The sequence below is a fragment of the Onychomys torridus genome, chromosome 7, assembly GCF_903995425.1.
Source record: "Onychomys torridus chromosome 7, mOncTor1.1, whole genome shotgun sequence".
Taxonomy (NCBI): domain Eukaryota; kingdom Metazoa; phylum Chordata; class Mammalia; order Rodentia; family Cricetidae; genus Onychomys; species Onychomys torridus.
The window spans coordinates 73,834,164-73,858,174 of record NC_050449.1 but is presented as its reverse complement, the minus strand read 5'-3'; the positions used below and the strand labels follow the sequence as shown (position 1 = coordinate 73,858,174).

The following is a 24,011-nucleotide window of genomic DNA, read 5'->3' as shown; positions in this document are numbered from 1 at the left end:
TGTTTTTTTTTTTTTTTTTTTTTTTTTATTGAAAGGATAGATTTATTGCCATTTCTCATTTATTTAAAGTAGTCTGCTCATTCCATGGAGTTATGACTATTACTTCATCTGCAAATGAGTCCCTTAGGAATTGAGTATAAAAGATGCCTTCCATCATAACTGAATGATCTGCAGTGGAGTATGACTGAATAAATAGTTGATAATAATCCACAAGATTTGGGGTATTTTTTTTTCTTTTTAAACATCCCTTTTACACACGACAAAGAAATAATTAATGATTTAGCTTTTTAAATTCCTTACGTGCTACTGAAAATGACACAATTCCCAGAGGTATCCCCCTGTCACACCACTGGATGCTGCCTCTCTGGGTGATAGACTCTAAAGGAAGACTGAAGATTTCAACCTCTGCGTGTACTGGTCTGAGAACAACGAGCACATCATCCAATCCACGGTAGTCACTTTACATGACACCTTCGCACAGACATCGCAGCCTGGTGAAAGCTTTGATGACAGAAGTAGCTTTTCCAGAACACTCTGATGGTCTGTTCGTTTCGCTTATTCTTCCCAATTCTGTCTGACTATAAAAATTTCTGATGGCTTCTCCCACTTAGCACCTACGTTTTTGTAGAGCAAGAATGAATCCGCCTCGAATTGCCTTCAATTCTTGTTTTTTATCTTTTAAATAAATCCAGTCTGGTCAGAGCAGTCCAGCAAGAAGCAGCCAATGACATCATGTTAGAACCCTGTATTCAGTCTTTCATTTTTTTTTATTTTTTTTTAATTTCATGCAATATATTTTGATGACTTTTTTTTCCTTTACCCAATGTCTCCTAAGTGGTCCTTCTTCTGAAGCTAAACCATCATAGTTTCAGAAAGGTTGATGACATACATTTCTCCAAAACAGGGGCTCATCAATTTGGTAACTTGCCATCGGAGTTTTTCAGACAGAATTAATTTGAAGTAGTTCCTCCAGTTACTTGGGTGACACTCAAACACTTAGCCACTCCCTAGAAACCCACTAATAGATGCCTGAGACATAAGTAAGCTGAAGAGGTGGTACAAAAGAATGATATACATAGATAGAGTTGGATAATTAGCTGTCATTCTTAATGGAAGTAATTATGAGCAAAGACATTCTGGAGTGATTTCACAGTTACTCTCTGTTGCGTCCATTGCCGGCTTGTCTTCCTGCTTCCTGAAGCCACTGTTGGCCTGGGCTGCTAATCATTGATATTATTGTAAGTGCACCGAGGGAACAAGTATTGTCTGTGTGAGAAGATACATTGGGTGTTTGTTAAGAATATAAAAAGTCCAGATGCTACAGGAAGCTCAGGATTCCTACAGTCAGCTCCTGAACACTGGGCAGTCATGTGTGAAACGCTGACTCAGCTACCTGACAATTTCACCATGTTCCTAGGCTTCCTTGGACCTCTATGCTCACTTCATCTCAGCCTCAGCATTAAGTCAAATGCTTTCACCACTTTTCAAAGTAAAGCATTTGCAATTAACTGTAGTTTACAGTGATCTCTCATTCTTTAGCCTTCCACACTGGCTCATATGTGAGGGGAAAGGATAGTTTCAAGCTTGCTTGTGTATTCATATGAAAAAAAATCTTACAGCATTTGTTAAAATACTTGAGTAAGCTGGGCGGTGGTAGCACATGCCTTTAATCCCAGCACTCGGGAGGCAGAGGCAGGCGGATGTCTGTGAGTTCGAGGCCAGCCTGGGCTACAGAGTGAGTTCCAGGAAAGGCGCAAAACTACACAGAGAAACCCTGTCTCGAAAAAAAAAAAATGAAAAATTGAAAAATTTAAAAAAAATAAAACACTTGATTAAATTTAACATTCACTCCATGAAGAAACAGCACAATGACATGGTGGGGTTGGCTTTCTTTTCCACTTTTAATGCAATACTGCCTTCTTTGAGGACACATGTGCCCTTACTGGAGAGGCAAAGGCATTCCCAGTTCCTAGAGGTGTGCTTCAGTGCCTGAGCTGGAAGGGGTGTGTGTGTGTGTGTGTGTGTGTGAAGACCTCAGCCAAAGGTTGCATTATCCAAGGCCTCAGAGGAAGCCAGCTGGGTACCTCTCCCTCTCACTACCCTCATGAGGAGTGCCTCAGAGTGATTTTATCCTTTTTCAGGGCTTACAGGTGTCAGTCAACCTTAAGAACATCCCTCCCCTTCTCAATACGCCCAGCCTTCGCCCCCTACAAATGGGGTAGAGAGTTCTCACAAATTTCATTTCTGATACGGTTGTGACACAGACCTTTGAAACATCTGCTATGTTTCATATGTTCCCAGGCATGAATCAGACAAACCACTGGTGACTCAACCTAGACAAAGTCTCACCCCTTCTAGACACACACACACACACACACACACACACACACACACACACACACACACCCCTGCCTTTCTTCTTCTTACCATTCACTTGCTCTGACTTCAGTTCTGCTTCTTCCCACTTTGCAACTCAGGACTTTGGACTTTGCACCTCAGAATTCCCAGCATCTCACCTATACAACTGTTTCTCCCTTCCCGCTAAAGTGCAGTGTGGTAAAAATGGAGGCTTGAAACACACACATAACCAGGCAGAAAATCATTGTCTTCTAGTGTCCTGACCCCTTTCCTTCTGACACAGCAAGTTAATAGATAAACCTCATTTTATAATAACGAGAAAGCTAATGCAATTCCTCTAATTCTTTGGAAGAGAGCCCATAGGAAGGACTACTGCTGGACAAATGCCAGTTTTAATAGTGAGAAAGGTTGCCATGACATTTTCACAAGTTTCAGAGAGGGAGCTAAGGTAGCATCTATGCCATGCATCATTGATAATCTGCCGGCATGCTGACGACTGTCAATGCTTAGTTACTTCATAATTCATTAAAGGAAATAACTGGCTGCTGCCTTAACTTCTATCATCCCTTCACTCTGTTATTTATCCCAATGTATTTTGACACCCAGGCCACCAAGTAGGACTGGCATCGTATAGTGCTAGTGGAGACTGAATGGGGGAGAACAGAGGACATAGCACGTTGGGAATGCCTGCCTTCTCTACACGACTGTCCAGAAAAGAGTGGTGAATGTTGAGATAGCTGTCTAACTTGATGATACATAGTCAGGTATATTGAACATGACATGCATTTTACTGCCTTTGCTCTTTGGAAATTCGATTATGCAATTGAGAATCTACTAATTTAGGGGGAGGAGGACCTGGATAAAACAGATTACAGAAAAAAAAAGTATTTTTGTAAAGACTGAAGCCCCTCACTCTTTTCAGTGACTTTCTTTCTAAAAACTTCCCATTAGTGTTTTAGGCCTGAAATGTCATCAACTTTGTCTCTGCAAAGCTCTGTTCTTCAGATGCAGACTGTGTGCTGTATAAATTCCAGTAAATTGTGTCTCGGCTCCCCTTAGGTTATTCATTAAGACACTGGTGCTTTTCCCCAAGGAAAGCATAATGGGTTTGCTAAGTGCAAAGGGCTGCTGTTTTCATTGCAAGGCAGCTGCAAAAGCCCTACTCTCCTTCTCCTGTTGTCTGCTGCTGCCACTGTATGTGAAAAGCAAGCCTGCAGCAGAAGCCTGGAGAAGTGGACAGCTAAAAGCATTTCATTTCTCTAGAAAAAAAGGGTAAAGAGTGGCTCAGGAACCTTCCTATTAGCTAGTAGACATCCTTGTGTGATTCAATTGGATAGAGTGGCTACAGGAAAAACAATACCTCTCACAATCCCTATGCGCTACTGAATACTTTTGAACATATAATCAAGGAAGAGACTATTCTGTAGGCAAAGCAGAACATGAAACGAAAATTTGTCAGCAGTAACTGAAAACCAACATTCTGTAAGAAGGGCAGAAGTGAGCTCTTCAATGGCAGGGAAATGACATAGGCTATCAAGGCTCCAGGTGTTGCTGAAGATTTGTTTAACTATGCAAAGATGTGTTGCATTTGATTAACTATGTAAAGATGCATTGCACTTGTCTAACTATGGAAAGATGTGTTGCACTTGTCTAACTATGGAAAGATGTGTTGCTGTTTTACCTTACCTGCCTAAGACACATGATTGATCTAATAAAAAGCTGAATGGCTATTAGCGAGGGAGGGGGTATAAGTGGGACTTGTGGACAGGAGATTAAGCAAGAGGAAGAATTTAGGCTTGGAAAAGAAAGAAAAGGAAATGCCAGGGAGATGACAAGGGCCAGCCAGTCAGACATGGAGGAAGCAGGAAAATACAACATACAAAATGAAAGAAAGGTAAAAAGATCTGAGGCAAAACAGATGAATAGAAACAGGTTAAATTAAGTTAAAAGAGCTGGTAGGAAAAGCCTAAACTAAGGCCGAGCACTCATAATTAATAATAAGTCTCCATGTCTTTATTTGGGAACTGGTTAGTGGCCCAAAGAAAATTCCAACTACATCCAGGGATACCGGTTAACCTTGCGGCCACATGGCATTCACCTAAATTCTTGGAAAAGAAGGAGACATATTTGTATAACTCAAACCTAATTATAAAAAGGAAACAAAAGGTCAAAAGCCCCTACAATAAAGTAATGTTTAAAGTCAGCTGTTTAGATTTACTGATTGTTTCTTTAATTTACCTTTCTATATATTTATAGTCTTCCAAGTACACCATAGCCATGTCGATTTGGAGAATCTGGTCAATGACAGGACAAAGGAGCTGAAGAGAAGAAAAGCCCTCCACAACTGGAGCTTCCATGTTGACCATTTTCTTTAGTCTACTAGGAATTTCCACACCCAGAGACATGCCATTCTCCTTCCTTCCCATCCAAACATTTTCCACCAGTCATTTCTTGACATTCTCCCAACTCAAGCAAAACCCATCCTTCCATTATAAAGCTTAGCTCTTCCCTCAGTAAAGATCAATATTCAACCCCTGGAAGTGATCACAGAGTTCTCATTTTACTATATATTATCTCTGTAGGCTCTAGTCCTCCCTTATCCATCGTATTGCTTTCTAAGATTTCAGTTTCCAAGCAATCAATCCACTGTGCCCAAACTAGCAAATGTATGACTCCAGAAACAATTTCAAAGTTTGGATCTGTGCACATGATGGAACCTCCCTCCATCCTGCTCTGTTCTGCTGAGGATGTCAAGCATCTGTTCATCCAGAGCATCCACACTGTATATATTTACACTACCTACCCTTCAGTCAGTGACTCTCTTAGTTATCAATTACTGTATTCCAGGGCTCAGGCTCAAGTAGCACTTATTTTACTTAATAATGCCCCCAAAGTACAAGAGCAGTGATACTGGCAACTCAAACATGAAAAAGAAAATCCAGAAAGGGCTTCCATTAAGCTACAAACAAAAATATCTTGACCTAAGGAAAGAAAAAAGGAATCATGTAATAAGATTGCTAAGACCTACATACAGTAAGACTAGATCTATGAAAGAAAGAGAAATTCTTCCTAGTTTTGCTATCATACCTCAACACAAAACTTAGAGTCACTGTATATAAGTGATTTTGTGGAATTAAATGTAGAAAATGCAGTGTGTTTACAATGTGAGTCTATCAAAGTTTTCAAGCATCTGTTGGTGGTCTTCAAGCCTATCCCCACTGCCCACATATGTAAAGGGTTGCTGTATCATGGAGATAGCAGCACTTCTGTGGGGAGTCAAATTAGCAAACAGAGTACACTCATGAGTTCATCACAGTATTGAAACAAACAAAAACAGAATAAAAGAAAGGATGGAGAGAGAGGAAGAGGTACATGTGGTATTAGAAGTCTTACTTGTACCAGGCTTTGATGGTGCACACCTTGAATCCCAGCACAGGGGTTGGGGACGGATCTCTATAAATTCAACGTCAGCCTGGTCTACTGAGCAAATTCTACAACAACCAAGTCTACACAGAAAGGCCCTGTCTCAAAAACACCAAAAGCCTCTTCCTATTCCCATGATGTCCTCATCTATCATGGTATCTCCCTCCCTGCCCTCCCACTTTGTCCCTGTTCCAGCTTGACCCTCCCATTTCCCTATGTTCTCATCCCCCACTCCTCACCCTCGGCCACCCCTACACACACCCAGTCTGCTCATGCAGGGTCATCCATGTGTCCCTCCTAGGGTCTTTCCCTGTTAGCTAGCCTTGCACAACCTTGGTGCAGTGGGAAGGGGCTTGGACCTGTCTAAGCTCAGTGTGCTGGGCTCTGCTGGCTCCCCATGGGAGACCTCGATTTGGGGGGTGTGGGGTGGCTTGGGAGAGAGAGCTGGGGGTTGGAGGAGGGAGGAGGGGGGATCTGTGGATGGTATGTGGAGTGAGTAGAAAATTTCTTAGTAAAGAAAAATGAAGAAAAAAAGAAAAAGAAAGAAAGAAAATACCAAAAGAAATTTTAAGACAAGAAGCCTCATTCATGTAAGACCTGCACTGTTGTGGAAAGTAGATAAAAGTAGATTAACTTTTATCTTATTACTGGAAAGTATACATAGAAACAGTGTTAGTTTATACATCAGTTAGAAGTATACATCAAAAAAGGAGTCAGCAGTTGGAGACAACAAACACAGTATCCAGAAAGTGCATTAATAGCAGGAAGAATAATTGCATGTTCATGCACATAGAGGAACAAGCTAAAGCAAATTCGGGGATGGAAGGTTACAATGCTCTCCTCTCTTTCTGCTCATTCTCAGTAAAATGCAATGAAAGTCAACAGCTGAGAGGAAGCATCCACAAGAAGGTTCACACATCTGAGGGGCTAAGTGGAGTGTAGGCCTGGAATGCTGGCATATATCTGTGATCGCAGCTCCAGAGGCTGAGGCAGGATGATCATGAATTCTAGGATATCCTGAGCTCAGGGTATGATCCTGTCTGGGGGGGGGGGAGGGGAGGAGACACTGCATGGAGCAGGGTAAGCAGGAGAGCTGGTATAGCTTTGTTTAGTATTACAAATACTATACCAAGCGCCAACTTTCCCCCAGTCACGTCCAGGACCACTTGCCACCCCAGAGGCAACACTAATACTTTTCATCATTGATACCCACATTTTTAATCAGTTCCATTAATTATTTATTTGTCGGTGCTTGAAACTGCTTGCAAATTCTGCTTTTACTAAAACATAATTTATACATAAAACATCTACTTTTTGTTCCTTTGGTTTTAATTTTAAAAGAGATTTTTTTCTTTTTCTTTTGAGTGACTGTATTATTATGCTTACTAATACAGCTGTGTGCTGGGCTTCTGATATTAGACACTGAAGAGAGGACATAAATCCTTCCTATTGCCTTACATGATTCTTCCTCCAAACTAAGCAGAAAAGTTGCTCTTTGGGGCTTATTCTATAGTTTTTAAAAATGTGGCTGCGTGTTATTCCCAAATGTGTAATATGCTGAATGCAGGGTCTTATATTCATTGGTCTTGGACAAGAGGTCTGGGTGTGGCTGCTTGTTCACTTTTTCTTAGGCTCACATTACCCTTTACTTCTCTTTGTAACTTCAAACACTATTTGAAGACAGCTGTGGATGGCAGTTACGTCATCACTGTACAGGCTAGACTCTCATTTTATGATCATCTTAGAGAAATATTTTCTGCCTCAAAATAATACCCATGGGACCCTGGTTAGAAGTGCTTGCTATTCTTACAGCGGATCCAGGTTCAGTTCCCAGGATCCACATGATGACTCACAAGTGTCCTTAACTCCAGTTCCAGGCAATCTGATACCCTCCTCTGTGGGCACCCGGCACACACAAAATGCACAGATAAACATACAAGCTAAACACTTATACACATGAAATTAAAATAGTAAATAAATACTTTTAAACTACAATAATAATAATTTCCAATCTTCTGGGGTTAGGGATGTAGCATGAATAAGGCCCTGGATTTGATTCACAGCACTTTATAGAAACCGTGTGTGGTGGCACATGCCTGTCATTCCACTCAGGAGGCTAAGGCAGGAAGATCAGAATTTCAAGGCCCTCCTACATACATAGGGGGTTCAAGACCAGCCTGGACTAGAAACCTTGTATCAAAATATATTTTCCAGTCATTTATTAAATATGCTACCTTTTTTAGTCCTCAGGTATCTACTGATTCTCATTAAGCTTTCACCTATTTTACTAAATACTGAAATATGTAACATTCATGTTTCATGTTTCAATTCCTTTTATCCTTTCTTTTGCTGTTTACTTTAAACAATTTGAAATCCAAAGATAGGGAACAAACAGGTTGTGTCAGTGTGGCCTGTCCAATAAATATCCTTAGACTGGAGTCCAAATTCCCTAGAATGTCAGAGATTTTGCATAGCACTGATTGGAAAAGAAACACAGCTGAAGGATCACGACTTAAATATTAGCTATAATATTAACATGGAGAAGAGCCTTGTGTCTGGTTTTAAGCAAAAAAAAAAAAAGAACAGATCAACTGGGTGTCCAATGATAATGGGATATAAGGAACCAGAGAAAGGTGGAGAATGCTTATCTTTGCCCCAGTGTTGATTGATCACCTTCCACTTTGCCATGCCACCAGTTTGACTCAGGCTGACTCCACCATGCAGGCTCAGAAATACTGGGCTGGTCCCAGTCATCCCAGGGCCCCCTATGATTACTCAGCAACAGACAATAGCATGTCCCTTGGCAATGAGTCTCGATCCAGGAACACTGCCTAACTCAGACTGCCCTAAGAGAAAAGCTAATCTTCAGCATGGACAATGAGGAGAGTGTCGCTCCAGTTGCTGCTGGCAACCATCAGAGGAACTGATGGGACTCTGCCTGTGGGAGAATTCACAAGGTGAGCACAGAGCTCAGAAAACAGAAAATGGGGCGGCCAGCACTCCATTTTCACTGAGTATACTGTTAACCTCCTGATTTGGCAAGCCAGTTTGATAGGGTTATCCTCACCCCAGATGGGAGAACTCTTGTAGATCCTGAAAGAGTGGAAGTTGGAATTGCCTGGAGATTTTCAGGCATTGTAGATACCTGAGTGCTTCCCAGGGATTATGTACTGATTCTAGTGTGTGGTTCTATGAGCCAATCAATCCTTACACTCCTTCTTTCCTGAAGAGCCTTTGTTAGCCACCACCGACCAAGACTTCAAAAGCTCTGTGAGACTAAAGCTCCTCAAAGTGATATAGAATACACCCGGACTCTTTCCACTCCAGTCATGAAGGAAGGACTCCTATTCACTGATCTGCTCCGACTTCAGCTTGATGGTTTTCTCTATAACCCATCAGCTTTGGAGTCTTCCCTCTTTAGTACAAATGTGTCTCTGTAAATACAGAAAATACTGAGCCATGAGATACAGCCATATAAAAAAGTAAAATGTATTTCACAAATTGTACATTTTAATAAATGTTGCAAAATACACACTCTTTGCTTCCTCCCAAAATACTCATATATAACTCTACCTGTCAATCCCTTTTCTTGCAGCCCAGGTATCCAGTATTCTTGGCCACAGTTTAAACTAAGAGAGTTCCTTAGGATTAGAACTGTACAGTGTGTTCTTCTGCTGTGCCTGATTATTTTGGCTGATGGTTTTCTTTTTTCAGTAGTTCCTTCATCATAATGCTGACTTGCTTTCCATTGTACGAGTGCATCCAAATTTGCCTCCTTCATCAGTTGAGGGACACATGAAATGAGCCCAATATTACTGATAGTGTTAAAAAAAATATTCTGTGGGCATTCAAGTGGAAATCTTAATGTGAATGTGAACACTTTCCATAAAGGAGCAGCACAATACTTTTCCTTAATTGGCAGAGCGAAAGGGAAGAAGTGAAGTGATGGAGCAGAGAAGGCACTGTTATCCGTATGTGTACTAGAACCCTCCTGGATGATCAACTAAGAAGAATTATATGAACCACCTAAATAGAAAAGGCTTGGTGAAGTAACACGCAATAAAAGAGAAGTCCAAATTTAAAATAACATAAAATAAAAAATACTCGGTGCATGAAAGCTGTGGTGAGGGGTCCAGGTGCAGCTGGCGTCATCACAGCACATTTCCTCAGCAAGTGTGTTCTCTACCTTCCCTGTCCCTTGCTCACGCCTGCCACTGCCACTCATAAAATGCTAAGCTTCCCGTGGGAACGCCATCCAAGGCCACCCGTGCCCCAAGACACTCCCAGTCAGATTGCTGCCTTCCGAACCCTGACCTCCAGAAATCCTAGGGCTGCCAATTAAAGGCGGGAAGGCTTTGCTGTTGTGGTTTTTCAAAGTACTCCACATCCTCCTCATCAGAACTACACCTCTGGGTACCACAGTGCTTTACCATTCCCCACCTTGATAATAGTGTCTCTTGAGAGGTTTGAGTGCTGAGTCGGGAGTGAGTTTCAGAGCGATGTGTAGGAAGTGGTTTTGATATTTGGCAGTTCCTAAAGGCTAGGTGATTTGAGATGTTGCTATTAAATATATATATATGTACTTGACCAGCTCATTATACTGTTCTCTTATTTCTGAAACTGCCTTGTCATTGAGGTATTGAAGTCGTCAGCTGTACCAAAATAGAAATGCCATAAATCAGAGGGCTTTTGTTTATTTCATTCATCTATCCACATATGAAGCATGTACACTTGAATGTATATATTCACCATGAAATCCGTTTTTCTCTTACAGATACCTCCATTAAAATATACAGCTCTGAAACTAAAAATGTAAACAAAGTCCCAGGAATTGAAAGTATAACAAAGAGGCACAAAGGGTCAACTATGAGACGAATATTTGATTTGGCAAAGCTTCGAACCAAAAGATCAACACTTTTCCCAGCTGTTAACATCTGTCCACAGGAGTCTTTGAGACAGATTTTAGCAAGTCTTCAAGCTTATTATAGACTGAGAGGTAAGAACAGCCATGGAGCTATCAGCCCTTGGTTCTCTTTAGCCCTTTCTCCTACTAACCCACAGATTATCATCAGCCCTAAACAGTTCAAGGTCTCTTACTCCTCCATAAGAACTGTAAACATCAGCCTGATAGAATAATGGACCATAAACCTACAAAATGGTGGTGTTTCTGAGAGCTTATGATTTAAAATAATTTGTTATGCTACATGGAACCATTGGGGCCTAGGGAAAATCATCAAAAAAGAAAAAGCCTTGCTATACAGGATTTAATTGTTTTGTTGTGTTTTTTTTTTTTGAAGTCCACTCTTGAATTTTAATGTTCTTATTAAGTAAAAAACCTAGGATAGTTGCAATATCAGGAAGCTGAGCAAGCTGATTATGACTTAGGATTTCTTTTTTTTTTTTTCCTTCAAAAGAACATTACAGCCCATAACCTTTCTCTTTCAATAATAAGTGTATGTATTGCTGATCCAAAAACAAACAAACAAACAAAAAACCCTTGGAAAGTTTAGAAACTTGGAGGCAGGTTGAAGTACAGAGGAGACACAAATTATGAATGACTTCCACAGTGTGCAGGGTGCTCCTGCACCTTCAGGCTGAAGCACAGTGCAATTTTTACCAAGACAACACAGCAGGGTACCTTGTAATTCCTGAAAATCAGTAAGGTGTTAAGTCAACCACAGCTGTCAGCAGCTGTCCTGCTCATTCCAACTACTTAATATGGATTGGTGTGGTGATTTGAAAGAAAGTGGCTCTCAAAGGGAGTGGCACTATTAGAAGGTGTGGCCTTGTTGGAGTAGGTGTGTCACTGTGGAGGCAGGCTTTGAGGTCTCATATGTGCTTAAGATACCACCCAGTGTCTCAGACCACTTCCTGTTGCCTTCTGATCAAGATGTAGCCGGCACCATGCACACTGTCATGTCCCACCATGATGATAATGGACTGAACCTCTGAAAATGTAAGCACCCCAATTAAATGTTCCTTTATAAGAGTTGCCAAGGTCTCAGTGCCTCTTCACAGCAATAGAAACCCTAAGACACATGGCCTCTCCTTTAAAATAAAAAAAAAATTATATTTGTAGTTGGTATTTTGTCCTCTAAGTAGCTACAAAAGATGCCAAGTATCTTGTCTCTCTGGGCTAAGTTTTTCTTGCATGTTGAAGTTGAGCAGACTAAGTTTTTCCCAACGTTACAACACCAGATGTTGTTAGTTTCCATGCCAAAATGTGTATCTTCCTGCTCTGTTGAATGCTGGATACAGGAGCAACTGGTTCAGTTCTAGCCAGTGATGGAGTGGGCCTCCTGACAGTCCAGAACACATTTGTGATCCTGACATCCAAAGAACCTCTTCAATGTCTACACCCACCTATAGGAGGCTCTGGGACTCAATTCATTTTAGGAGTTCTTAATTGGTCTTGACTAAGGGCTTCAAAAACATTAAGCCCTCTGTTCCTACATGTCTAATTGTATGTGAAGGTAAAGGGATAACTGCTTTCTGACTTAGCCATAGGAAAATGGAAGTTATTGTATCACACTCAAAAGGAAAACCTAATTATAGACACTGTGAGATCCTAGCACATTCTCTTCACAGAAGTTCCTCCGTAAAATGCCTGCTGAGGGGTATGGGAAGCAAGCATCCTATTCATCAGCAATGCTAGGAAAAGACAGTAATGTGTGAATTATTTATGCTGGGTGTGGCTACACATTGATCAGATAATGATGCCGGCAAGTTCTGTAAAGTTTGTTAATGGACAGAAGCACACACACACACACACACACACACACACACACATAATTACTGCTTACTCTTTTCCTGTAAAATCTAATTATTTGCAGTACTGACATATATAATTCACCCAAGGTATTTGTGGGCTGCACTATTGCTATGACCAAATTTTGAGCTCTGCATTAAAATGCAGAGCTCTTTATTGTTGATTAGGTTTGCCTCTTTCATTCTTGTTCCCCTGAACAAAACAAAACACTGTTTTCCTCCCCACAGCAAATGACAGTCCATTATCTTTATGGCTGCCTCTGGGTGATATGAAATTTTACTATTCATCAGTGTGTGTTTCTTAAGTCTGAAAAATTGGTTCACAAAGAAACAAGAAATAAGAGCTAGCCACCAAGCTGTATTCCTTTGATGGAGTGACTCACTTACTGTTCCCATCACTGCCTTTACAGAATGATCTGCTGACATTTTCCAGCAGACTCAGGAGAGAAAGCTCCCCATTCTGACATCAAATAGAAGTAGTGAACTATTCCCCTCCACACCCCCCACCCCACACCCCCCAATGCTTAAAGCACCACAAGTGATATACATAGAGCTTTGTGTGGAATCATTAAGATGCTGTCCAAAAGCACAAATGCAAGCAAAGAATTTGTTTCTGCCAGTCTCGAGTGAAGCTCCCTCAAAGATGCCTACCCTCACCTTCCCCACGGTGCTGTAGCCCAAGGCTCTCCTCTTTCCCCTCTTTGCTCTTTCTCAGTCCCAATACCAAGTCACATTTGGGGCTTTTGATAGAGCTCAGCAGGCAAAAGGACTTGCCACTAAGTCTGAAGATGCGATTTAAGTCTCGAGAACCCACATGGTAGAAGGAGGGAACAGACCCAACTGCCACAAGTTGTCCTCTGACCTCCACACATGTAAGCATGCAAGCATGCATACACATACACACACACACACACACACACACACACACACACACACACACACACACACACACACACTTCTCAAAAAGAAAACCCATTGGTTCTAGTTTTAACCAGTTGCTTTCCTTGTTCCTGTGATGAAATTCCTGACCACTTAAGGGAGGAAGGGTTTATTCACTCTTGGAAGGTACAGGCCATCCCTGAGGAACTGCAGCAGGAACAGGAGGTGCCTGATCACATTGCTCTCCCATCGCGAAAGCAGAGAAAACAGCATGCTCTGCTCCCTTTCTCCTTTACACAGCCTGAGACCTGAGCCAATGAAATGGTGCTGCTCACATTTAGGGAACGTCTTCTACCTCAGTCAAGTTTAGAAAACCCTCACAGACATGCCTACAGGTTTGGCTCTAAATCCTGTCAAGTTGATAATCGTGATTGAACATCGTAAGTTTCACATCCTTGATATAATGGCCCTTATAAACAGCAATACCCCTGACAGACAAATCTTTAAGTAACTTCCTTGTGCTTCAGGAATAAATAATTCTCTTCTCGGTGTCTTTATGAAAAGCAGGTGCCAATATCTATGGGGGAAAGTCCAACAAGGGAAGGAGGAAGGAAAGATTGACACAGGTCCCATAAATAAAGCTCAGCCTGGGTCTCCCTGCATGACAGGGCACACACTGCGGAGATCTGTCTTGATATGTCCTATAGAGAAAGGACTCAGAAAAAACGAATACACACCCACAATGCACACACAGAGACACATATGCATGTGTATGTGTAATGCACATGTGCATTCATACATATAACGCATAAGCACATACACATCTAAAAAGCCTGCAAGTTTGAGTTTAGGCTCGACTGGGAATAACTAGTAAGATAAACTCAGAATAAAACTAGTCCAAGCCTTAAAATGGACTGAAATCAAATGAAAACCAAAAGCACCGTACTCAAGGTTATACCTATCTGGTAATGAGAACTATTGAATCATGGCCTCCTGGTGTTTGTGGATATTGTCCATGAAAGGCACCAACTGAGCCTCAAAGGCAGTTTCTTTCATGCATTGTTGTATCTCCAAGGGCAGTTCAGTGAGGGTTGAGCTAACCTAGCAGGAACACTGCAGGGAAAGGCAACAGCAAAAAGATATATCCCGACAGACAGATGGAATGTGAGGGCTAGGAGATGAGCAAGGGCAGTCAGTTTGCTCAGGCTGGACCTACAACTATTAGGGTTTGGGCAAACCTGCATATTTCCAATTGCATTTCCTCCTTGAGTGCTGAGGAGATAAAGGCCGAGCATTCCATGCTGTGGCTGTCAGGCCTGACACTGATCTTTGCAGACAGTAGAGAGATCACGTTGCAAAGCACATTTTCTATGTGGGGCTACTGCCCTGCTCTGCTATGGCTTCACTCAGTGTGAGAGATGAGGCATGTGAGTAGTAGGAATGTATCCTCCTGCCTTGGAGTTACTGTGAAGAGATTAGTTCCCCTGACGATTCTGGTCAGGTGCTGCTGGCCAATGGCCTGGCTTTTATTCACCTGAATTCCCCTTTGCCCCTTACAACAGACAATGTAGAGAAATGCAGACATGGCATCAGCTGGGAAGTCAGACATCATACACAGGAGTAAGATTCCAAATGGGTTTGTCCTCATCTTGTTCCACCCACAACCATTTTTCTTTAGAAAGTCAGATGATGTCAACTTCCCCCCAAAAAGTTCCAATTCCTTCTCAATTCCTAAAATTCTTAAATTCCCAATTCCTAAAACAAAAGTAAATAATGAATGAATAAATAAATGGATAGATACATAGATACAGATAGATGATAGATAAGCAGAGATACTGCTGACTGTGAAAGTCTGCAAACTTATCTTATTAACCTCCAACACCAACTTTTCTCTATGTAACCCAGGCACATTTTTCAGTTGACATCTAAGGTTTTCCATCATGACCTCAAATAATTAATAAGGATGTTGCTTTCAGTGAGATGTAAATATTGATATTTAAAGTAAGAGTCAGATCATTCTTGTGGTCTAGTGGATTCTGCCATGCCTTCTGATTATTGAGTCATTAAGTTCTTTTAACAAATAGGTTAACAAGCTGTTCTTGAGAGTCGAGTGAGGGTTGTGCTGGGGGCATGGTTCAGTGGTTAAGTACTTCTCTGGCATTGGTGAGCTCTGGGTTCAATCACCAGCATTGTGGGGTGAAGGAGGATGAAAGCTGATCAGTGACATCAAGTTTTCAGACAAACAAAATCTGAGTTAGGTATTTGGGTACAGTGGTAGAGCCTGCCAAGCATGGCCAGTGTCCTCAGTTCAAGAAGTAGAAAATGCCACATTGCCTACAGCACACACCCACATTTCCTTCGCATATCTCTGAGTCTCAAGTCTATGTAATTTATGTTTACGCTTTGATTAGATACCTCCCCTCCCTGTGACAGGCTTCCACGTGGACATGGGGACCATCCATCCATACCTTCTGCCCCACTGTCTTCCCCTTAGCACATATTAGGTGCTCAAATGGGTTAGGTGATTTAATTTCCATGGGCTGTTGTCTTAGTTTCTTTCCTTGGCATTGTGATAAAACACCCAAACAAAGGCAATTTAAAGGATGCATTGGTTCTTGTTTTTGTTGTTTTATTTGGTTTGGTTTGGTTTGGTTTTTAGTTTGGGGGGATTGTTGTTGTTTTTGCTTGTTTGTTGTCAATGTGATTTAAGCTAGGGTCATCTGGGAAGAGGGAATGTAAGAAATGCCTCCATCACACTGACCTGTAGGCATTCTCTTGAGTAATGATTGATGTGGGAGGGCCCAGCTCACCGTGGGCAGTGCCACCCTTGAGCAGGTGGTCCTAGGTTATATAAGAATGTAGGATGAGCGAGTCACGGGAGGCAAGCACTCCTCTATGGCCTCGGTTCAATTCCTGCTTCTAGGTTCCTGTCCTGATTGAATTCCTGCTGTGGCTTTCCTCAATGATGGGCTGGGAATGGGATTCATGAGCCAAATAAACCTTTTCATCCCCAAGTTTCTTTCAGTCATGGTCTCTATCACAGCAACAGAAAACAAACTAGGACAAGGGATAAAGGGTTTATTTGGCTAAATTCCGTGTTCTAGTTCATCACGGCAGATGATGGACTTGAGAAGGATGATGGCAGAAGACTTAAGAAAACTGTTCGTATTATGTCCATATTCAAGAGAAAAGAACAATGAATTAATGTATGCATACTAGTGATATACTGTTTCTCCATTTTTACTGCATCCCAGTCACTGAATGGCCTCATCTCTGGGGGTGGGGAGTTGTTCCTACCTCAGTTATGCAATCAAGATAACCCACCCCCCAACAGATATACCCATAGGTCAACCTAATGTAGACAAGACAATCCCTTCTTGATGCTCTCTGAGTCTAGATTGTGTCAGTTGACACATAACACTGGCTGTCACCATTGTAGATTAGTGTGTCAATGTAAGCCTGAAAACACTTTCAGACTGTGTGCTTGGGGAAAGGGCTTTTCCATCCTGCACCCCTAACTGCTGTGTGTTACAGTGTGTCAAGAAATAGTGTGGGAAGCATATCGGGTCTTTCTGGATCGCATTCCAGACACAGAGGAATATCAAGACTGGGTCAGCCTCTGCCAGCAGGAGACCTTCTGCCTCTTTGACATCGGGAAAAACTTCAGCAGCTCCCAGGAGCACCTGGATCTTCTTCAGCAGGTGAGCCTGCACAACGCCCCAGCAGTAGAGAGGTCTCCAGCCCCTGCCCCTTTGAAATGGTTTCCAAGACATGAGTGACTTGACAAAATACTTAGAGATCACTAATAAGACAGACAGGAATGCTATTCCTGCAAAATAATATTGCACAGGCAGGCTGAAGCGTAGCTGAAGTCAGAGGGAATGAAAATAGACTTTAGCTCTTCAGTTGGCATTATCTCTGGGTAAAATTACTTTTTATCATTTTTTTTTCAGAGAATAAAACAGAGAAGCTTCCCTGAGAGGTAAGTACCCAAAATAGGATTCTGGATGCTCTGGACTTTCAACAGATCATATAATGGAGTGCAGCTAAGCTACTGTGCCTTGATGGTTTGTCAGCCTCCAAGATCTGTTTAGGTTATTCTGATAGACAAGGCTTGCATAGACCGCACCGAAGATAGATAAGTGCACAGAGGGAAAGGGGGCAGACCTGACAGACTGAGACAGATGTTTGTAAGAAAATGGAATTCCTCGCGGTGTGATACACATCTAATGTGTATTTTCGCTTAAAGGATCTAGGGCAATTAAAAGTTTAATTCTTAGGACTCATAGCAAACTATGAGTTACGTCGGGAAAGTACTTAACACGACCCGAGAGCAACCTGAATATTTTAACTCTCATTTGGTATTCTGGAAAGTGCGAGTATTTCTCAAACTAAATTACTGGAGCACTGAGCTATATCCTCAACAAGAAGTGAATATCAAATAAGAAAATTTAGCTACATGGAGAGAGAGAGAGAGAGAGAGAGAGAGAGAGAGAGAGAGAGAGAGAGAGAATCAGCAAAAATGATTGAAGAAGAGATGCTGTTGCCCAACTCCAAACTCATAAATCACCACAGTCGATGACATGCTGAAATCATACCCATTTAGACACATAAGTCACAGGAAATACTTCAAAATGCCTTTCACATTTGTTACTTTGTTTCTTGTGTCTTTGCCACCAGCCTGTCCTATAGCTCAGTCAGTTTACTCTGTGGGGGTAAATATCAAGTCTGATCGTCCCCAGTAGATATCTCGGCCACTATGTTTTCTCTCTTTAACATAACTACTTCTAGATTAATAAATCTGCACTATTTCTTTTGTATGTCAAGTCCTACTTGGCGCCACTCAAAATATCCCTCATTGTCCCCCACTGTCTTCTGAACATCCTACTCCCTGCCTCTACACCCCAAGTCTGTGCACAGGAAGCTGAATGTGAAGAATTGCATTGGTGGCATCTCTTGGCCTCTGGCTTCTGGGTAGGACTAGCCAAAACACACACACACACACACACACACACACACACACACACACACACACAAACACGCGCGCACACACATGAAGTTACAAAGTCTCTGAACACCATCACCTTCATGTTCAGCTCTGGCCTCTCCAGCAGCTCCTTCCAGTTTTCTGTTTTGGCTTCTATCCAACCCATTGTTACCAGCCACATAGTACTATATTTTTATCTTTCTATTTTTCCACAATGTAATAATCACTTGATTGTGTCTTGCTTAAATAACCTTCCTGTTGATGTTGCTTGTTTCTTCCCAGGCCTTTTACTGAAGCAAAGGGAACACTAACTAACTTGTAGTTCTTGCCCACTGACCTCTCCAGTTTGCCTCACGCTACCCATGATCCCACCACTGCCTCCATGCCATTTTCTGACTGCACACCCTGATCACACTGGGCTCTGATCTGAGGGTTTTCTGTCCTCTGTGGAAGACCCTACCTCCTACCTATTCAAATCCTCCTCTCTTCCGGGCTCTCGTCTTAGTTACCTTTCTCCTGCTGTGGCAGAGCACCAAGAACAAGGCAACTTATTTTTTTAAAGCATTTAGTGGGGGCTTACAGTGTCAGAGGGTGAGGTCATGACCATCGTGCTAGGGAGCACTGCAGCAGGCAGGCATGGTACTACAGCAACAGCTGGGACTCACTCACATCTTGAAGCAAATCACAAATCAGAGATGGAGGGAGGAAAAGAAAGATGGAGGGGGAGAGGGAGAGAGAGAGGGAGAGAGAGAAAGAGAGAGAGAGAGGGAGGGAGAGAGAGAGAGAGAGAGAGAGAGAGAGAGAGAGAGAGAGAGAGAACACTAACTCGTAATGGCCTGGGCTTTTGAAACCACAAAATCCTCTCTCAGGGACACACCTCCTCCAACAAGGACACATCTCCTAATCCTTCCCAAACAGTTCTACCAACTATAGACCAAGAATTCAAACATATGAGTCCATGGGAACCATGTTCATTCAAACCACCACACCCCAGGTATCTTCACAATCCATTTAAGGCTGCAGCCTGTCTTGAACTTTATTTGGCACCTATCTTCTGGCTGAGCATTTCTTCCTTTTCTTGCTTTGCTGGGAAAGTGCCAACTCATCCTCAGCAGCAGGACCCATGGGATACTACTCTACACCTGCTGTAGGAGACAGCAAAGCCATCTCCCATTGTCTTAACCTAGTGTGTGTGCTGGGTTACTCAACTTCAACAAGCTATTGCCAGGAAGGACGGCACAACCTGGTAAAGGTTTAGACCTACACTCCTGACTTTGTTCACAAGACACAGAGATGTTCTCTGCTGATTTAAATATTGGACAATGATTTGCTGACTCCAACTTTCAAAAAGCATTAGAGTTGAGAAGAGGCCACCCACATGAAAAGCCATCACAAAACATTTTAATTCTTGATAGAGAAAAAAAAAATTATGGAACATTCACCTCTTCCAGACAGAGAAAAACTCTTTTTATTCCTGTGCCCATGGCATTGTTAAAGAGGAGGAAAAGACTCAAATTCCTAGCAACTTCAAATGCCAAGGCAGGTAAAGGAAAAATTTCTCTTTTGCATAAAACCTTTGCAAGGAGAAAAGAGAATTTTCACACCCCTGACTAGTCCATAACTCTGCCAATTTCAAATGGCTTTGAAATGAAGGCCAGTACAAGAACCTGGTACCCCACCCAGATTTCCAACCACAGCTTCTGGCAGGTAGTACAAATTGCCAGCTCAGAGGAAAGATCACAAGTGACTATGGAGGATAAAGCTGCCACCCAAGAATGCAGCACACACCGGGACGCTAATCTGTAACTAAGCAGTGACTGCCAATGTCATATAACTCTCCTCCTCTGGCTTAGTTTCTTTTTCATGGCAACTGGGAACAAGGAGAGTTGAGTAGTCCTAAGAGAAAGGCCTGAACATAAACAAAGGTCTACAAAATGAAAAGGAAAGAAGTTTTCCCTAAATCATAAATACCACAGTGTTTGACATTTAAATATCATCTTCACAAAAGCTATTTTTTAAGCCTATAGCATAATACCAGAAAAACAGTAAGAATGGCTGATTTCAAATTCCAGTAGAATTTAAGTTTATGCTATCCTGGATCTACCAATCTACTTACTCATTTCTACAACAGACATCCATTGTTTTGTTTGTTTTGTGTGTGTGTGTGTGTGTGTGTGTGTGTGTGTGTGTGTGAGAGAGAGAGAGAGAGAGAGAGAGAGAGAGAGAGAGAGAGAGAATGTATGCGCACATGTGTGTGCAGGTGTGCTCACCTATGCTATACATGTGGAGGTTAGAGGTCAATGCCATTGTCTTTCACTATCACTCTACTTTCCTTTACTATAAATGGAGTTCTCTGTTTCAGCTAGTCTGGCTGGCTAGTGAACCCATTATATTTGCCTGTCTCCAACACCCAGTGCTGGGATTATAGACCCATATCTCTGTGTCCACATTTTATATAGACTCTGGGGTATAGCAGGGAGTTCAAGTTCAGATCTTCATACCTGCTGTCATTTACCCATTTACCCATCTCCCAAGCTCCAACATCCATTTTTATTTGTCATAGTATGCAACAGGAGAGCTGATAATATTTAAACATTACACTTCCTAGCGTTTTGCAAAGTGTTGGCCTGAAGCCGGGCGGTGGTGGCACACGCCTTTAATCCCAGCACTCAGGAGGCAGAGGCAGGCAGATCTCTGTGAGTTCGAGGCCAGCTGGGCTACCAAGTGAGTTACAGGAAAGGTGCAAAGCTACACAGAGAAACCCTGTCTCGGGTTAAAAAAAAAAAAAAAAAAAAGTGTTGGCATGGCAGAGGTGTGTTGGCTCTGTCCAGTCTAGATAACTCTGTAAGAACAGAATATCAATCATTCCTTTACATCTCTGTCTTCATGAACCACAGAAAATTATATATTATACTGAAGAAAATGCTATCAACTGGGACCTAACACTTAGAGAAACAAAACTTACAGAGAGATCCAAAGCTTATCATACACACAATTCCAATTTCCCATCAAAAATGGGCTGATATTGAATATGCAGACAGCTCTGCCACTGAGACCTTGGGTCTGACCCTAGTATATTTCCCACATTGCCATCCATGGATTTGAAGTCTTACCCCCAGCTCTCTGGGCTGGTTATCATTGTACACTATGGAAAGAACAGAGACTTAATAAATCTGTACTATTCAGAAACTAATTCTCTCCCATTTTTTTTTTTTTAAACTCAAACAGTTCTTTGTTAGATAGGCACATTCACAGGAGTCTGAGACTTGGAAGGAATACCTCCATGTCCAGTTATGTCACCATTACTTGTTATATCAAGAATACTGTGTTACAGTAGAACAATAGGATATTAGGACCCAAATGAAGTTCAGTTTTGCTTACTGTAGAAATGTCCCCCTGAGACCACACGAAGCCAAAAGGCTGAAAGAAAGATCAGGAGTCAGGCATAACTATTAGAAGAGGTTGTTCTATTTTTTCTTCAGTGATATAGATGTAGATACAGATTTAGATTCAAACCTCATTTCAGTAATAAAAACAGGTAAAACTCGACTAAAATATGCCTTTTCTCTAATAGTTAGTCTATACATTTGCAAACTCAAATGCAGGCTCCCTGTCATGGAGTTCCTCTTCACCACTTCTTTCTTTTCTTTTGTGCTAATAGAAAAGATGAAATAGCCTCAGAGGAGACACTGTCAGAGCCTACCAAAACCCCTGTGTTATCCACGGGTAAGTTTAGATCTTATTTCATCTCCTCCCCACTGTTAGTTCAAACCATCATGGAAAAGGTATTTACAAAGCACTCCTTGATGAAAACTGGTACAATTTATGATTCACTTGCTCATTTCTAGAAGTTTGGGTTCTATTGTGGAATATCTACATGCATAACAAATACTGTTTGGTCAACACATTTAAGCCTAAATACCTTTCAAATTACTAATTTCTCAATGGACATTGCTAAATCGAAACCTGATTTCTGGGGCTAGTGATACTGCTCAATGGAGAGTGCTTACCTAGCTTGAGGCCCTAAGTTTAATCTCTGCACTATGGAAAAAAGTAATACTAAACTTCTGTATTTGTGGATTTTGCCAAATATTTTCCAGAAATCTTATTATAATTTAAATAGGTTACTGGCCAAAATGGCAATCACCTATCTCATTGCACATTTGCCAATACTGAATATAAAGTTTTAACTTTAAGTTTTTTTAACATTTTATTAGTGTGTGGGTATGTATTTCTGTGTGGTGTGTATGTATGCACATGTGGTAGTCCAAGGATAACTGTGGAGTGGATTCTCTCCTCTACCTGGACGTGGGCTCCAGGGATCACACTCAGGCTTGCAGAGCAAGTAACTTTAGCTGGTGAGTCATCTCAATTTTCAAAAAAGACAAGGGAAGGATGTTCTTTTAAATCTATACATTAAAAAATAGGGATTTTTAAATACTGAGAATACATTTTATTTGCTGACATTAAGAAAAAGCTGCTGCGTTTTTGTTTTTATATTTCTTCTGATTTAAAATAATTTACCATTTCTAGGCTTACTTCCACCTAATAATGCAGTAAGACTAGTTCAATTTCAATTACAAAAAGTAGTGAAAAACATTCTTTAACAAATAAACAGAGAGTTGTATAGTTGTTAATTCCTCTTCCAAACAGATGAAGTTTGACCTGTGATTCTTTTTTTGTTTGTTTGTTTTTGGGGGGTTTTGTTGTTGTTGTTGTTGTTTGTTGTTTTGTTTTGTTTTGTTTTTCGAGACAGGGCTTCTCTGTGTAGCTTTGTGCCTTTCCTGGAACTCACTTTGTAGACCAGGCTGGCCTCGAACTCAGAGATCCACCTGCCTCTGCCTCCTGAGTGCTGGGATTAAAGGTGTGTGCTGTGGTGGTATTGTGTTCCCCACAATATTGTGCACCCTAATAAATTTATCTGGGGTCAGAGATCAGACAGCCACTAGATACAGAGCCACAAATGGTGGCTAGAAAATGGGAAGAGTAAGCCATAGCAGAAGTTGGGCAGTGGTGGTGCACACCTTTAATCCCAGCACTTGGGAGGCAGAGCTAGCCCGGATCTCTGAGTTCAAGGCCACTTTAGAAACAGCTAAGCCTGGTGACCCACGCCTTTAATCCCAGAAACCCAACCTTTAATCCCAGGGAGTGATAGCAGAAAACAGAAAGATAGATAAGGCGTGAGGACCAGGAATTAAGTGAGTAAAACATGTAGTTAGTTAAGCATTTGGTTGGTTAAGCATTCAGGCTTTGGAGCAAAACAGTTCAGTTGAGATTCATGTGGAGGAGGACTCAGAAGCTTCCAGCCTGAGGAAACAGAATCACCTGAGGAACTAGCAAGGTGAGATAGCCTTGGCTTGTTCTGCTTCTCTGATCTTCCAGCATTCACCCCAATAACTGGCATCGGGTTTGATTTCATTAATAAGAACATTTTAAGATTCCTACTACAGTGTGCCACCACCGCCCAGCTGTCTTAATATCAAGACATATTTGGAAAAGTATTATTTACAGGAAGCATTTCTTTAAAAGATCCCTCATGCTGCTTTCTTTTATACAGTAGAAAACAATAATATTAATAGCATTAAAATTTGTTTTT

At 41.6% G+C, this 24,011-nt stretch overlaps 1 protein-coding gene across 1 annotated transcript in view; it reads left to right on the top strand.

Moving 5' to 3' along the window:
* Window positions 1–10,602: 10,602 nt before the first annotated feature.
* The window catches only part of Impg1 (interphotoreceptor matrix proteoglycan 1), a 101,800-nt gene continuing 88,391 nt past the window's right edge, over window positions 10,603–24,011 (top strand). The window contains exons 1-4 of the mRNA XM_036193938.1: window positions 10,603–10,777; window positions 16,963–17,129; window positions 17,382–17,410; window positions 22,077–22,141. Of these exons, the coding sequence (XP_036049831.1) occupies window positions 10,648–10,777; window positions 16,963–17,129; window positions 17,382–17,410; window positions 22,077–22,141 (391 nt within the window). The 5' untranslated portion in view covers window positions 10,603–10,647. The remainder of the gene's footprint in view (window positions 10,778–16,962; window positions 17,130–17,381; window positions 17,411–22,076; window positions 22,142–24,011) is intronic.